The sequence below is a fragment of the Pan paniscus genome, chromosome 11 (genome assembly GCF_029289425.2).
Source record: "Pan paniscus chromosome 11, NHGRI_mPanPan1-v2.0_pri, whole genome shotgun sequence".
Taxonomy (NCBI): Eukaryota; Metazoa; Chordata; class Mammalia; order Primates; family Hominidae; genus Pan; species Pan paniscus.
The window spans coordinates 50419831-50435734 of record NC_073260.2 but is presented as its reverse complement, the minus strand read 5'-3'; the positions used below and the strand labels follow the sequence as shown (position 1 = coordinate 50435734).

The window sequence follows — 15904 nt, the reverse complement described above, 5'->3', positions numbered from 1 at the left end:
TAGCCTGGGTGACAAGAGTGAAACTACATCTCAAAAAAAAAAAAAAGAAAAGAAAAAGAAACATCTACAGTCTTTTCTCTCTGAAGCCTGCTACCTGGAGGTTTCATCTGCATGGTAAAACCTTGGTCTCCACAACCCCTTATCTTAACCCGGACAATCCCTTCTAATGATTCCAGGCCTTTAGATAAACTCTTTCAACCAATTGCCAATCAGAAAATCTTTGAATCCACCTACAACCTGGAAGCCCCCTACTTCACATTGTCCTGCCTTTCTAGACCAAACCAATGTACATCTTACATGTATGGATTAATATCTTATGTATAAAATCAAGCTGTAGCTTGACCACCCTGGGCACATGCTCTCAGGATCTCCTGGGGCTGTGTCACTGGCATGTCCTTAACTTTGGCTAAATAAACTTCTGAAATGATTGAGATTTGTCTCAGATATTTTTTGGTTTACAAATGCCAAGAGCCCAGCTTGGAACCCTGTCCGCCCAGGGCTTACATGCCCACAAGCAACCCCTTTGCCTGGGCGAGCACTCACTTTCCACCTGAAGAGTGAGCCTGACCTTGAATCCCTGCACACCTGGGCCCTTGGACAAGTCCTCTCTTCCATGCTCCTGTGGTTTTCTGGACCAGCCTTGTCCAGGGAAAGGAGGAGACTCCTGGTCTTCCCTGGCCCTATTGCTTCTGGATCTCACTTCCTTTTCTAGTTCCGAGCTACTGAGAAGCCCCTTGTCACCTCCAAGGTTGCCCAAGAGTCAGCAAAGTCTGTTCTTGATAATAGAAATGAAAAAATGGTAGAGAACTGACTGTGGTGACCAAACAGGAAATGTGTAGGAAATTGTTCCCAGTCAGGATTTCTTCAGAGCCTGGTCAGAGAAGAGCAGAGAAGCTGTGGACACAGCTCTGAGTTCCCCTGGGGCTAGACTCATTGTCCTGGTCATTTGTGTATTTACACAGAAAAGAGAGGAAACTTCCTTACCAGTTATTAAGTGAGCATGATGCTAAAATTTACCCATGTGTTTTCATTTCTTTAATTTTGCTTGATTTTGAAGTTTTTGACAGTGGACAACTAGTGATGGGTGAAATGCCGATTTTTTTTTTTTTTTTTGAGACTGAGTCTCGCTGTCGCCCAGGCTGGAGTGCAGTGGCACAATCTCGGCTCACTGCAGGCTCTGCTCCCCAGGTTCACGCCATTCTGCCTCAGCCTCCCGAGTAGCTGGGACTACAGTCACCTGCCACCTCACCCGGCTAATTTTTTGTATTTTTAGTAGAAACGGGGTTTCACCGTGTTAGCCAGGATGGTCACAATCCCCTGACCTCGTGATCCGCCCGCCTCGGCCTCCCAAAGTGCTGGGATTACAGGCATAAGCCACTGTGCCCGGCCGAAATGCTGATTTTTTATAGCAGTTAGGATGAGTACAGGAATTGCCCTATCCCACCTTCTCCGAACCCAGAAAAAGGACAGTGCAGGAATTAACAACTTCTAAAAACAAAAGGGAAGGAGGCAGTGATCTCAACACATTACGGACTAACAGAAAAGATGGAAGTATGTTGAAGGATAAAAGAGAGTGAGGAGGAGGGCAGCCTAGAATGCATGGCAGGGGAGTCTTGCAGTGGAGGAGAGGGACCCTTGCAACAGTGGGAGGGAGGGCAGCCAGGCTGCAGAAAGACCACTCCTCAGTAACTGAGCCTGCAGCTCCCGCTGCTCCCAACTCCTTACAGCCAAACTAGCATTTTGCCTTTGGGGAAGAAGTCTAGGGAACATTTATCCAAAGAAATTAAACATGCTGCCTGGGGAGAATTAAGGCAGTAGGAGGAGGATGGTGACCCTAAGTAAAGAACTCTTGGGAGGCACCCAGGCTAAAAGTCCAAGCCCCCTCCCCTTCTCAACCTAAAGTCTAAACTTCAGATGACAAAACCACGCCCACACATGTCATTCCCTCTATCCTCTGCCCACATCACCTCCACACACACAATTCACACATAATCTCAGTCAGTCTTCTGATACTGGGGACAGACTAGAGGGAAAGAGAGCTGTATGCATCACAGCAGAAGAGAACAACCCCAGGAAAATCCATCCAGCCTCTTGTTCTGAAATCTCATGGTGTAAGAATGCCAGACATCTTAAAAACACCAGCACCATGAAGAGAAAGATCATGATGAGCAAACCAACACCTGCCTCAGAAGATAATTTGGAAAATAGAAAAAAAAGTTAAACAACTTATATTAATAGATATAGATTATATCTATATAGATATAGATTAATATAGATTATATCTAGATATATGTCTAATCTAGATATAGATATATATATTACACACATGTTTATGTGTATATATGCTATATATAGATATAGATTATCTATATAGATATCTATATAGAATATAGATATAGCTATCTATATAGAGAGATAATCTATATCTATATATTCTATATATATCTATATATCTATATATAGATATATTCTATATATCTATATATAGAGTATATATTCATATATAGATATATATTCTATATATAGATATATATTCTCTATATAGATATAGATATAGAGAGATAATCTATATCTATATATAGCATATATATTACACACAAACATGTGTGTAATATATATCTATATAGAGATTAGATATATATCTAGATATAATCTATATCTATTAATCTATATCTATTAATATAAGTTTTAAAATTTTTCTGTTTTCCAAATTATCTTCTGAGGCAGAATATATATATAGATATAGATATCTATATAGATATCTATAGAGATAATCTATATATAGATCTAGATTATATCTATATTATACACACATAAGTTTGTATGATAGTCAAGAAAAGCTCCCAGAACATAGAACATAATTTCAAAGAACTGGAAACTTTTTGGAAAGACAAGAGACAAGGTCAATCCAGAAGGTCTACTCCCTCAACCAGGAGTTCTGAGATGAAAAAATATAGAAGGCAGGAAATTATCAAAAATATTATATAAGAAAATTGTTCTGATTTAAAAGAAAACACAAGTCTTCAGAATGAAAGTGTTCATCAAGTTCCTAGAACAATGAATAGAAAAAGACACACATGTAGATTCATGCCTATGTCATTACAGAACACAAAGATAAAAGAAAAAATTAAAAATTTATAGAAAAAAACAACCATAAGGGATGAAGAATCACACCAGTCATACTACAACTAACCATACTTTTAATCAAAAGTGACTAAAAAACATATTTTCAGACATGCAAGGATGAGAAAATTTATGCTCATGCACCTCTTCCGAGAAAGGCACTTAAGGAAGCAGTCTGGTGAAAAGTGAGTGAAAGCCAAGAAAGAGGAAGATATAGGATACAAGTCCAAGAGTCCAATGAAAATATGTCCCTGGGATGATGAATTTGCCCTGGAAATTTATTAGTTCACCTTAGAAGAGGAAGTCCATCTGTCCGTGTGTCCTAAGAAATAGATGGAATGAGCAAGGCACTGGTTAAGGGTAAAGACATTGTGAGGAAAACATAGCTGTCTTCTCTCAAGAATAGGGCAATTAGAAACTTCAAGATTAACTGATTTTAAAAGCATCTGTATAAAAAAGTACATATGTAATGCAATGTTATGCCTAACATATAGAACTATAATATACATATTACATTAAAAAACAAAAAGTCAAATGGCAGCTATAAATCATACTACATCATAAATAACATTAAATATGAATGGATTAAAAATGCTATCAAAAGGCAGAGATTTTCGGAGTGGCTAAAATAAAACAAACAGATTGAAAATAAAGGAGAGAAAAGAATGTGTCTCATATATAGCAACCATGAGAAAGCTGGAGTACATATACTAATACCAGATAAAATAGATTTTAAAACAAAAGAAGCAAAAAATGTTACTAGAGATAAAGGGGGACATTTCACATTAATAAAAGGTATATCCATCAGGGAGATACAAAAGTTATACACACATATGCACTTAATAACAGAACACCAAAATACATAAAGCAAAATTAATAGGAATAAAAGGAGAATAGACAATTCAACAATAATAGACATTTCAATACCTGACTTTTAATAATGAATAGAACAACTAGACAAAAGACCAACAAGGAAACAGAAGACTTGAGTACCACCAGAAACCAACTAGACCTAATAGATATCTATAAAGAACTCCACCCAACGACATTCTTTATACATGCTAACCTATTTGATACTTAGGTAAAATGGACAAATTCCTAGAAAGACACAAAATATCAACACTGACTCAAGAAGAAATAGATAATCTGAATAGACCTATAACAAGTGAAGATAATTCATAATTTAAAAAACTTACTAGAGATAAAGAGGAACATTTCATACTAATAAAGGGTCACTCCATAAGGAAGATACAACAGTTAAAAACACATATACACCTAATAACAGGACATCAAATTTTTCTAATTGTCTCAAGGATGTTCTTTTTATTACCTGTTTGTTGGAATCAGAACCCAAATAGGTGTAGTCTGCATTTGCATTTCATTATTTCTCTTAACACTCTTCTATTCTATTTATATTTTCCTTCTATTTTTCCTCCATACCAGTGATTTGTTTGAAAAACAAGATATTTGTCTGTGGAATACCCCACCTTATGATTTGGCTTTTGCTTCCTTATGGCATTGTATAACTTGTTCCTCTGTCCCCTGTAATTTTTTTTCTTTTTTTCTTGAGACAGAGTCACCTGTCACCCAGCCTGGAGAGCAGTTGTATGATCATAGCTCACTACAGCCTTGAACTCTGCCTCAGCCTCTCAAGTAGCTGGGATTACAGGTGCATACCACCATGCCCAGCTAATTTTTTATTTTAGAGATGGGGTCTCACTATATTGCCCAGTCTGGTCTTGAACTCCCAGCCTCAAGTGATCATCCCACCTCAGCCTCCCAAAATGTTAGGATTTCAGATGTGAGCCACCACACCTGACCTGTATTTTTCTATAAACTGGCAGATACAGAGATTCTTTTTACACAGCTTCATTGAGATATAATCTAGACACCACATTCATTTAAGGTATACAATTCAATGGGTTTCAGTATATACGCAGATACATTCATTATCACCACTGTCAATCTTAGAACATTTTCATCACCATAAAAAGAAATGCCATACCTTTCAGCTATCAACTCCCTGTCCTCCCATCCCTTTCTCTCACCCAGCCCTTTGGAATCACTCATCTATTTTCGGTCTCTGTAGATTTTTCCATCCTGAACTTTACTATGAATAGAATAATATGTGGTCTTTTGTCACTAGCTTCTTTCACTTAGCATAATGTTTTCAAGGTTCATCCAAGTTGTGGCATGTGTCAATACTTCATTCTTTTTATAGCTGAATTATGCTCTATTGTATGGATATACAACATTTTACTTTCTTATTTATCTGTTGATGACACTTGAATTGTTTCTACCTTTTGGCTATTATGAATAATGCTACTATAACTATGTGTGCACAAGTTTTTGCGTGGGAATGGGGTGAGGGTGGAAATGGTTTGGGGGAGATCAGTGTTTTTCTTTAAAAGCCTTCTGTTATATCTCCTTATCTCCTTTGTTTATATTTTTCAGTGTTACATTGATAAAAATGTAAAAGGTATGTTGCTGAGACAGGCTCTTGGATCAAATGCTCCATGTTTCTCAGCATTTCTCAGCTTCCTTGGAGTGAGGCTGGAACTCATGGACTAGAGGGAGCTGATGTGAGTCCCCTCCACAGCACAGCCATTGAGAGCCCACGAGTTTCCTCCAGCCTCTCTTCTCCTTTGAGCTCCCGTGTTGAGAAGATGAGCCCAGGAGATGGACAACAGTTCATCTGGATCCTGAGTCACCCAAGGACCTGCGGGAACTGGAGAGCCACACAACACACACGTGACTTGGCATGCGGGAGACTGAGCTCTGCTGGGTTAAACCACTGAGAATCCAGATTTTGTTATTGCAGAACAGCCTAGACTGGCTGGTACAAAGGGAATTTAAAAATAACAACAGGGCATTATAAAGTGAGGATTAGGGAACATTTAAAAACTACTCTTAAAAACTAGTGAATGTGGGGGCGTTGGATTGTCATCAATGTTTTGTGATTTTATGAACAAAATTCCCAGCATGTGCTCTTAAATGTGCAATGACCAGACACCATGTGAATCACGCCCACAGGAAACCCACCCACCAGCGGTAGCAACGCATTCAAATGCAAGCACAGTGCCCACCTCGCTTAGCTGGTCCTTCAAGACCAAAGAGATGAATCAATGATAAATGACTCAGGAAATAATTTTAGACATAAGAGCGTTGACTAAACAATTCTGAAGATGTTGAAAAGTAAAGTGTTCCAGACTCCATCTCTGAGGCTTCTCTTAGAGACCCAGCTACTGGCACTTTCCAGATACTATTTTAGAGTCAATATTCTTGACACCTTACGAACAGAGCTCAGAAGATGCCCCAGGCAGCTTCTCACCACGTTTCCAGTGATCTCAGTGGACAGTGGGAAGGCACAAAGGTTAGTATACTCTGGAGTAAATTTAGACGCAGAACTGTTTTCATCCTTATTTCTCTGAGTAATCTGTTCTCTGCCAAGTTTCCCCCTTTACAGTCAGGGACCAACCAATTACCATGAAAATCAGATGAATAAATATTGAAGAGAATGTGTTCATTGCCTATTTTGGTGTCCCCACAGCAAGAATGCGATGTTACATTTTTAATTAAGTCTTTCATTTCCATTTTCTTTTTCAGCTAAAGCTGTCCTCCATAGGATCAATTTAACTAAAAAATTAGATCCAACAAAAAAGCCCCCCGCCGAAGAACAGTCATTAGTAGGTATGACTTGACAAATTTTCTCAACAGTACTACAAGTTCCTCCTCCAAAATTAAAATTGTATGGTAATTTACACAGCTTTGGGCATTGGCTCGCTTGGATACCTGGTTTAATCGTATTTCCACAAATTCATACCCTCTTTATCTGCCACATTATGCTACTGATTTTTAATGTATAATAAATATGTTATTAGGAGTACACAGCTCTTTTTTAAGTCATTCTTTGATCTATACAGACTAAGTGAACAAATTCAATAATCTTTGTTCTATAAGATGACATATTTAACTAGATTTTAGCTTTTTGTTTCTTTAAATATCTAAAATTTTGAACTGAAATATTTATATTCTCATAGAATTACTTGGGTATCTTCTCCCCTATTTTCTTTTAGATAACCACAACTGTTAGTCTATGCAAACAGGAAGAAGTATGAGCTGATTCTAAACATTTCGTTTCTGATTCTACATCTGCTAGTAGCATGTAACCCTCAGCACCCCATCACCTCCACAGGCTCTTAACCTGTAAAAGCCCAGGCCAATCTTTGTGTTTGTTCATCAAATGCTTGTTGAATACTGCTATGTGCCAGGCACTACTCTACATATTGGGCACTATGGCACTAAACAAGTTTGCTACCCTCATGGGGAATACAGTCTAGTAGAAGAAACTAGCCACATAATGAAGAAATTAACAAAGAAACGAATGTTTGTTTGTGGTAAGTGCTTTAAGGTAAAAACAAAGCAGAATGCAGAAACAGGGGGTATAGAGGGGATCCTATTTGGGATAAAAAGGTTAGGGAAGGCTTCTCTGAAAAGACTTCTCTGATGTGTAGGAAGCCTAGCTCATCTTAAGAGGTGAGCAAAATGGCAAAATCTTGATACCAAAACCAGATGAGCATATACAAGCAAAGGCAGCAAAGACAAGACAGGTTTTACTTACAAACAGAGATTCAACAAAATCCTAAATAAAACATTCGGTGACCAAATCCAATAATGTATTTCACAAGAACTATGTCAAGGTGAAGTAGAGTTTATGACAGGATTACAACATCAGAAAAATCTAGCTGTGTAATTCTCCATATTAACAATTTAAAAAACAATTATTATCTCAAAAGGTGCTGAAGTAGTTGATAAAGTTCAACACCTATATATAATCAAAGTAATTAAATAATATGTGTAAGTTCCATGAGAGCAGAGATTTTCTTTTTAAACAGATTCCTAGACATATCCCAGCTGCCAAAACACAATGTCTGGACATAGTAGGCATTCAGTATGTATTTGTTGAATGAATGAATAAATGGATGAATGAAATTTTTTAGGACAATCATCTAAAAGATAATCTCCCCAAAGCCTACTGCAACCAGTGCAATCATTCCTTTTCAGGTTTGGAGTGGACAAGGACACTCTCCCCTGGTCAGCCTCTGTAGGCGCCCCTAGTCAGAGCAATGGGGTGAAATACCACGTAAGGGTGAGCCCTGGAAGGCAGGAGGTGAAACTGTCCAGGTCTGCAATGGCAGGACCAATGTTCCTGTAAAACTACTGGAAGAAGCAAAGTGTCCAGGCACAAGATCACACCACATTCTTCTCTCTCCGGCAAAAATCGTCAAGAAAAAGAAACTCAAAATAACATGCCACTTACAACAGGAGCTAAATCTAGACACTGTAGGAAATAATCTAATAAAGGAGACAGAAGAATTTGTGGGAAAAATTTTAAAACTCTATCAAAAGACACCTTAAAAACTAAGTTACTGGAGACTTATGCCATGTTCATGGTTGTGCTGATCTAATACAGAAAAATTGTTGGGAAAAAGCTGAATGTTGGGAGGGAAACTGAGGCAGGGCTTGCATAATGTCCTTGGGAATGTGTCTAGCTTGCTGGCTCCTTGCTTCTAGCCCTCCTAGGCTCCTAGATCGGTTGTATTCCCATTATCTCAAGTAGCAGAACATGTTCCATATAAATGTTAAACCATCACAGCTGTAAATCATGTGCTTAATGCAACGTGTCATTTTGACCTCCACATTCTCACCACCTGTTCCTCTGTTGGATTACCAATAAATAGCGCGGGCTCCCAGAGCTCGGGGCCTTTGCAACCTCCACGATTGCGATGGCCCTCTGGTGTCCCACCTTTCTCTCTCAAACTGTCTTTTTCTCAATCCTTTGACTCTGCCGGACTTTGTCAGCCCCACGACCTGGCGTTGGGTCTGATCTCCCCAACAAAAATGTCTGTTCTTCCTCAAATTAATCTACATACATTTAGTGCAAGCCCTATTGAAATCCCAGCATGTATTGTTGGTGACTTGAAAAACTGATTCTAAAATCAGTATAAAGAAGAATGTATATATGAAGCTCAGTAAAACGGTTTAGAAAAAGGAGAATCAAGAGGAAGGACTCACACCACCAGATGTTAGGAGAGTTCCAAAGCCATAAGGATGGAAATAGCATGGTACTTATACGAGGACTAAACAGTCAGATCAGTAGAATACAATCCAGCACCCAGAAACAGACCATGATGCAAGGAACTTAGTATGTTTCAGAAGGAACATCAGGACAGCAGAGAAGAGATGAATGATTTAGTAAATGGTGACAGAAAAACTGGCTTACTATCTGGAGATTTAAAAACATGTTGAGCCTCGGCCAGGTGTGGTGGCTCACACCTGTAATCCCAGCACTTTGAGAGGTTAAGGCAGGTGGATCACCTGAGGTCAGGAGTTCAAGACCAGACTGGCCAATATGGAGAAAATCTGTCTCTACTAAAAATACAAAAACAAGCAAAAAACAAACAAACAAAATATATATATATATAGATGTATGTGTGTGTGTGTGTGTGTGTGTATTGGGTCTCTATCTCATTTCATATTCAAAAGTACCTTCAGTTGGAATTAAAGCCTACCTGTGAAAGATAAAACTATAAAGCTAACAAAAGAAAATATATATTCAAATCCAGTATATTTGTGATTTGTGGGGGAGAAAAACTTTAAAAGTCAAAACCATCAAGCACAAAGGCGGAAACCTGATGGATTCGGATGCGTCCCATGAAAGACTTCTATTTGATGAAGAGTATCACAGACAAAATTATCAGATAGATGAAAAAAGCAAGAGAATACATATGAAAATTCTGTTGCTGAAAACCTCAACAAGAAAGCCCAATCTGAAAGTCAAAAGAAAAACATGGAGAAAAGATAAGAACATAAAATTTACAGGAAGAATCTGCTAATTTACTAATGAAGTGCAACCAAAGAATTACAAATCAAACAATGAGGTATTCCCTTTCTCCTTACTCCCACAAACTAGCAAACCTAGAGACTCTCTCAAGGAAGAGCAAGGATGTTGCTGGTGTGCGCCTTAGTAGCTCAGCCATTCTGAAAGCAAATGCAAGCCCTAGGGAAATTCAATGTACGTGTACCCTGTGACCAAAACGCCACTCTTGGCTCCTGTCCCAGAGATACCGTCCCCGGGTACAGAGAAAAACATGCGTGAGAGTTTGTAGCAGCTTAGTCATCCTTCTCAAGAGAGCTCAGTAAGTGACATGTGGACTGCATACGTGACGGGCCCCAGGCAGCCCACCACAGTAATGATCTGATAAACAGAAACCACCATGGACAGATCTCAACATATACAGTGGTGGAAAAGGAAGAAACAAAATGGGATTTGTGCAACAATAACATGTTTGCAAACTTCTTTTTTCTTTTTTTGAAACAGAGTCTTTCTCCATCACCCAGGCTGGAGTGGAGTAGTTGCGATCACAGTTCAGGGCAGCCTTGACCTACGGGGCTCGAGCAATCCTCCCACCTCTGCCTCCTGAGTAGCTGGGACTACAGGCAGTCGCCACCACGCCTGACTAGTTTGCAAATTTCTAAAAGGCACAAACACAAAATATGTTTTCTCAGAAGTACATATATGTTAAAAAAAAAAAAAAAAAAAGAAGGTGGATTGGAAGGAGACAGGTTACATTCATGAGGAAGTGGCTGTCTCCGCGGAAGGGAAAGAGGAACTAGCTACTGGCTGGAAGTGGGAAGTGGCTGCTTCTGCAGAGACAGAAAGAGGAATTGTTCAGAGTGCCAGGAGCTGGGGTATTCAGGCAACTGAGTCTTGGCACCTGAGGTAATAAACTGTCTTGGGTAACACCCCCACCCCCGACACATGCAGTTTAATTGTGTTCCAGTCCAACTGAGACAAAGGCTTCATCCCTCCCTGTCAATCAGAAAATGCAATGTTCTTAACTCCTATTAAATAACTCTACCCTGCTTTGTTGTTTTCACTGGATAAAAGGTTTTAAACAATCCTGGAATTTCACTCAATGGTTAGGTTGATTTAACTGCATTTATTAAACTTAGCAATTCTTGGACTATGCCCCAGGTAAAGATAAATGTCTTTCTTGACGGGAAGATGAAAAATTCAGCCAAACCTACGGGATTATTCAGATACAGCTGTAGTGCCAGGGATGGCCAACATCAGTAGGAGTTACTTCTCTAAACGGGAAAACAAGAGACTTAGCAATGGGGGTTTCATTTACTGATCATCACATTTTACAGCCTTAGAACAAAATCCTCAGTGATTCAACTTTTTGAGATAAGCATTCAAGATAAATATTAAAAGCCTAGCAGCCTGTACTTCCTTGTCTACTAGAAATGTGTTTGTAAGGAAAATGCTCTCAGTTTCTGTATTTATTTACTTTAAAGGACATAAAAGTCAAGGCTTTCAGCCTAGGCCATAATTCTAAAAGTTTTAAAACTTGTGTGGGGCCCTGACCACTGGCTCCTGGCTCCTGGCTCTGGCCTGATGACAGGAGTTGTCTGTCCCTGCGTTCCCCTGGAGGACTCGGTAGGCACTTGTGGATAGAGGTGGGAATGTGGAGGGCATTTGACAAAGTGGAGATTGTTTAAGGCAGGTCTGCACCCATTGGCAGGTCCGGCCCCACCCCCACTGGGTGCTCACCGTGCCTTCTGGGTCCACGAGCAGCAGGTGCTTGGCCTGGCCATTGTGCATGCCCGTGAGGACAAAGGAGCCCGGGTTGGTGGTGCTCTTCCTGACCAGGAAGTCTCCGTCTTTCTCCAGCAGCCCCTCTGCCTCCTTCCTGCTCATCTCTCCTTGGTACCAAGTCTCGGCTTGCAGTTCCTCCAGCATCTTGGCATCTGGGGCTCTAGGTGACACAGGGCTGATGCACTCCACGGAGGCTGCCTTGCTTAACACAGGCCCCAAGGGCTGGTTCTTGAGAGCATCTTCAAAAGGTTCTGTCATCAACAATATTGACCAGCAACAAGTCAATCCCAAGAAGAGCAAATGATAAAAAAAAAAAAAAAAAATACAGTGAGAGAGATGGAAATGCGAAGGCAACTCCTCCAGAAGGGGAAAACAAAAACCAATGGAGACAACTAACTGGCTGGTAATATAACAAGAGCCATCATAACAAGCATTGAAAAGCACAGCCCAAATTTTGGCATGACTTTCTGATGAGTCTGCTTTCCCAAGACAGCTGGGAGTTGTGCTGTGTGCCAAGGAGTCAAGCACACCCTTTGTCTAGCTAGCTGGAATGACTTCATTTTTGCATGCTGCAAGAGGCCATGAATATCACATGCCACGTACTTTCTCTGGAACTTCAGCCAGCCTCTTTAACAAATTCTGAACAAAAATCTGCCAATACCAAAGGGAAAGACAAGCTACAAAGCTTTGATTTTATGCAAAACCTGAGCCCAATCCACCAAAGGTTTATTTCAAAATCTTTGCATCAGGCAAATTTTTAAAAGAGAAAGCTGACGGGTGTTGGGTTCCTCTTGTGTGACTTGCCCCAGGCTAGGAGCTCCACCTTCCCTTAACCTTCACTTGTTTCCCTGTGGAACGAGGCTCTCACATGAATGCCTGAGACCATACTTGGTTTCATCCCCTTCAGAGCACACTTCTCAGTGCAAGGCATGTGTGAATGGTGAGACTGCTGCTCTAACAATAAATACCAGCAGCAAAAGAAGTAGCCAGGCATGTCTAACTAAATCCCGATGTTCGATTTTCACATAAGGTAGTGTGTATGAAAGGACTCTGAAAAATGCACAGTGCTATGCAAGTGGAAGGTAGTGCGATGGTTATTTCAGACTACGCTGTCTACCCATAAGCATACACATACATACAACATAAGCAGCACAAGAACAGGAATGGTTCTTTCCTGAGCATAACTACACCCTCAGAGCCCAGCATTGCTCCTAGCACACAGTTCATTCAGTATAGTCAACAGATGCTGTAAAATAAGCCAAACTTGTTCGATGTTAGTACAGCGTGGGCAGAAGTGAGGTGAGTAAATGAAACTAAAATTAGCTCTTTTTGATGCTTATTAATCTTTGACAGATTTGGAGATAAAAATAAGTTAGAACCATTGGCAAAAATTATGTCTGTGGAAGTTCTTTTTCATCTGACTTTTTTCCTGATTACCTGGAATTGTCATTTGTTTTATACTGTTTCTACACCATTACCACCTTCGCTATCATCTACATCATCAACATCGTCATCATCATCCCCAACATCGCCACCATCCCCACATTCACTTTTATTGGCACCACCACCACCATCAGCATCACCGCCATCGTCGCCATCGTCATCACCATTATCACCATCATCCCCATTGTTACCATCATAACCATCATCATCACCATCATCGTCACCACCATCACTGTCACTACCAGCAACAGCAGCAGCAGCAATAGCATCACCACCATCAACACTATCATCACTATCCCCTCACCATTATCACCACCACCATTACCATCAGCATCATCAGGATCATCACCATTATCACCATCATCCCCATTGTCATCATCATCATCATCACCATCATTGTCACCAGCATAACCATCATCATCACCATCACTGTCACCAGCAGCAACAGGAGCGGCAGCAGTAACAGCAGCAGCAGTAGCATCACCACCATCAGCACCATCAGCACTATCACCATCACCATTGCCACCACCACCACCACCACCATCGGCATCACCACCATCTCACCACCATTATCACCATCACCACCACCACCTTTGCCACCAGCACCATCATCAGCATCATCACCACCACCATCATCACCATCACCATCATCACCACCACCAGCACCATCAGCAGCAGCAGCACCACCATCATCATCACCATCATCATCACTATCAACACCACCACCATCAGCAGCATCATCACCATCATCATCATCACCACCACCATCATCAACATCACCATCATCATCACTGTCACCACCGCCACCTTTGCCACCAGCACCATCATCAGCATCATCACCACCACCATCATCACCATCACCATCATCACCACCACCAGCACCATCAGCAGCAGCAGCACCACCATCATCATCACCATCATCATCACTATCAACACCACCACCATCAGCAGCATCATCACCATCATCATCATCACCACCACCATCATCAACATCACCATCATCATCACTGTCACCACCGCCACTATCATCATCATCATCAGCAGCAGCATCATCACCATCACCATCACCACCATTGTCACCATCACCATCAGCACCATCATCACCATCACCATCAGCACCATCATCACTATCACCATCAGCACCATCATCACTATCACTACCATCACCATCTTTCTACCACCATCATCATCATCATCATCACCATCACCACCATCATCACCTCACCATTATCACCATCACCATCAGCACCATCATCACTATTACTACCATCACCATCATTATCACCACCACCACCACCACCATCAAAATTACCATCAGCAGCAGCACCATCATCACCACCATCATCACATCAGCACCGCTGTATTTAGATCTACTGGTTCAAAATAAAGAACACAGAGTGCTGGCTTTATTTAGTTCCATACTTTTCAACAGGCACCAGCCTTTCTAAGGCTCTTTTCACATCCTGTTTCCCCTCCTTAGGTTTTGAAAGCAGGAGGAGAAATTAACTGATGGGAAAAGGGTAGCTCTGGTTCTCATTTTTTCATCCCAAACACCAGCCAATCTAACTTTCCTTAGGGTCCGTGTCCAGGAGTCATTGGTAAATTGACTATATTAAACAGTAAAAATGGTCTAACCAGACATGGAACTATTAAACTGCAGTTTGGAGGTACTATAACAACTCCAGCAAAAGCTTGGAGAGACACCACTGTGCTTTGCATCTTGAAAAAGTGGCTTCACATTTCTCAAGCTGTTTTCACATTTTTAAAAATAAAGGCACTGGCGGGACTGAATTAGGTGATCTAGCATTGAAGGTGGCTTCAAGCATTAAGATTCTACAGTTCTTGCTTAGATTATTTTTGTTAAGTCAAAATGGGGGTCCAGTGTGTCTGGGAAGTCAAATTTGCTGGGGAGAAACAGTGTTGTTTTCATGAGGCTGCCTAATTATAAAGGCACTTAACACTGTCCTCACTCATACAAAATACCACAAATCACAGATATTGGACCAGCAAGGCTGCCTTTCACAAATGATAAAGTTAGTTAACTTCTAGGATTCTTCGTTTCCTTCTCTGTAAAATAAAGATAACAGTAGTTATCATAATACCTACCTGTAAAAATTTAAAAATAAGTGTTTAGCACATGGTAGAAAATCATTCAGAACTAGTCTCCATTCCCTCCCTCTTCAGCCTATAATATTCTCGAGGAATATGAAAAGCAAATTTAGCTCTTGTGAGCTTGTGATGCTCTTTCAAAATTTTTTAACAAAAATTTTCACTTTCATTAATCAGTTCATGAACGATTTAATTTCCTCAGTCTATATGACAAACAGAAAGTCTGTGGTACACATCCCACTATAATGCTATCTGCAATAGAATCCTATTACTCTCCTTATCCTGTTTAGTTTTCATAACTGAGGAGCATTTACCACTACCTGGTAATAGATACCTCCACGAGGTAGAGACTTTGCTGGTTTTGTTTTCCTGTATATCTCCATCAAGTAGAATAGTATTTGACAAATGGTAAGTGTTCAGTAAATATTTGGAGAGAGGTAAAAGGTGAGCAAGAAAGAAAAAAAGAGAGAAAAAAATGAGAGCACAAGTGGGAGGAGAGGAGAAAGAGAGAGAAAACCCTCATAAGAGAGAGGTGTGTTGCAATTTCTTGCCTATATGTTAAATGTT

General features: G+C 40.4%; 1 protein-coding gene across 3 annotated transcripts in view; it reads right to left on the bottom strand.

Annotated features, from left to right (window-relative positions):
* The window catches only part of SHC3 (SHC adaptor protein 3), a 306014-nt gene that overhangs the window by 20459 nt on the left and 269651 nt on the right, over window positions 1-15904 (bottom strand). For all 3 annotated transcript variants that reach the window (XM_055091804.2, XM_024930043.4, XM_034967681.3), the window contains one exon: window positions 11741-12036. In XM_055091804.2, coding sequence (XP_054947779.1) covers window positions 11741-12036 — 296 coding nt within the window. The remainder of the gene's footprint in view (window positions 1-11740; window positions 12037-15904) is intronic.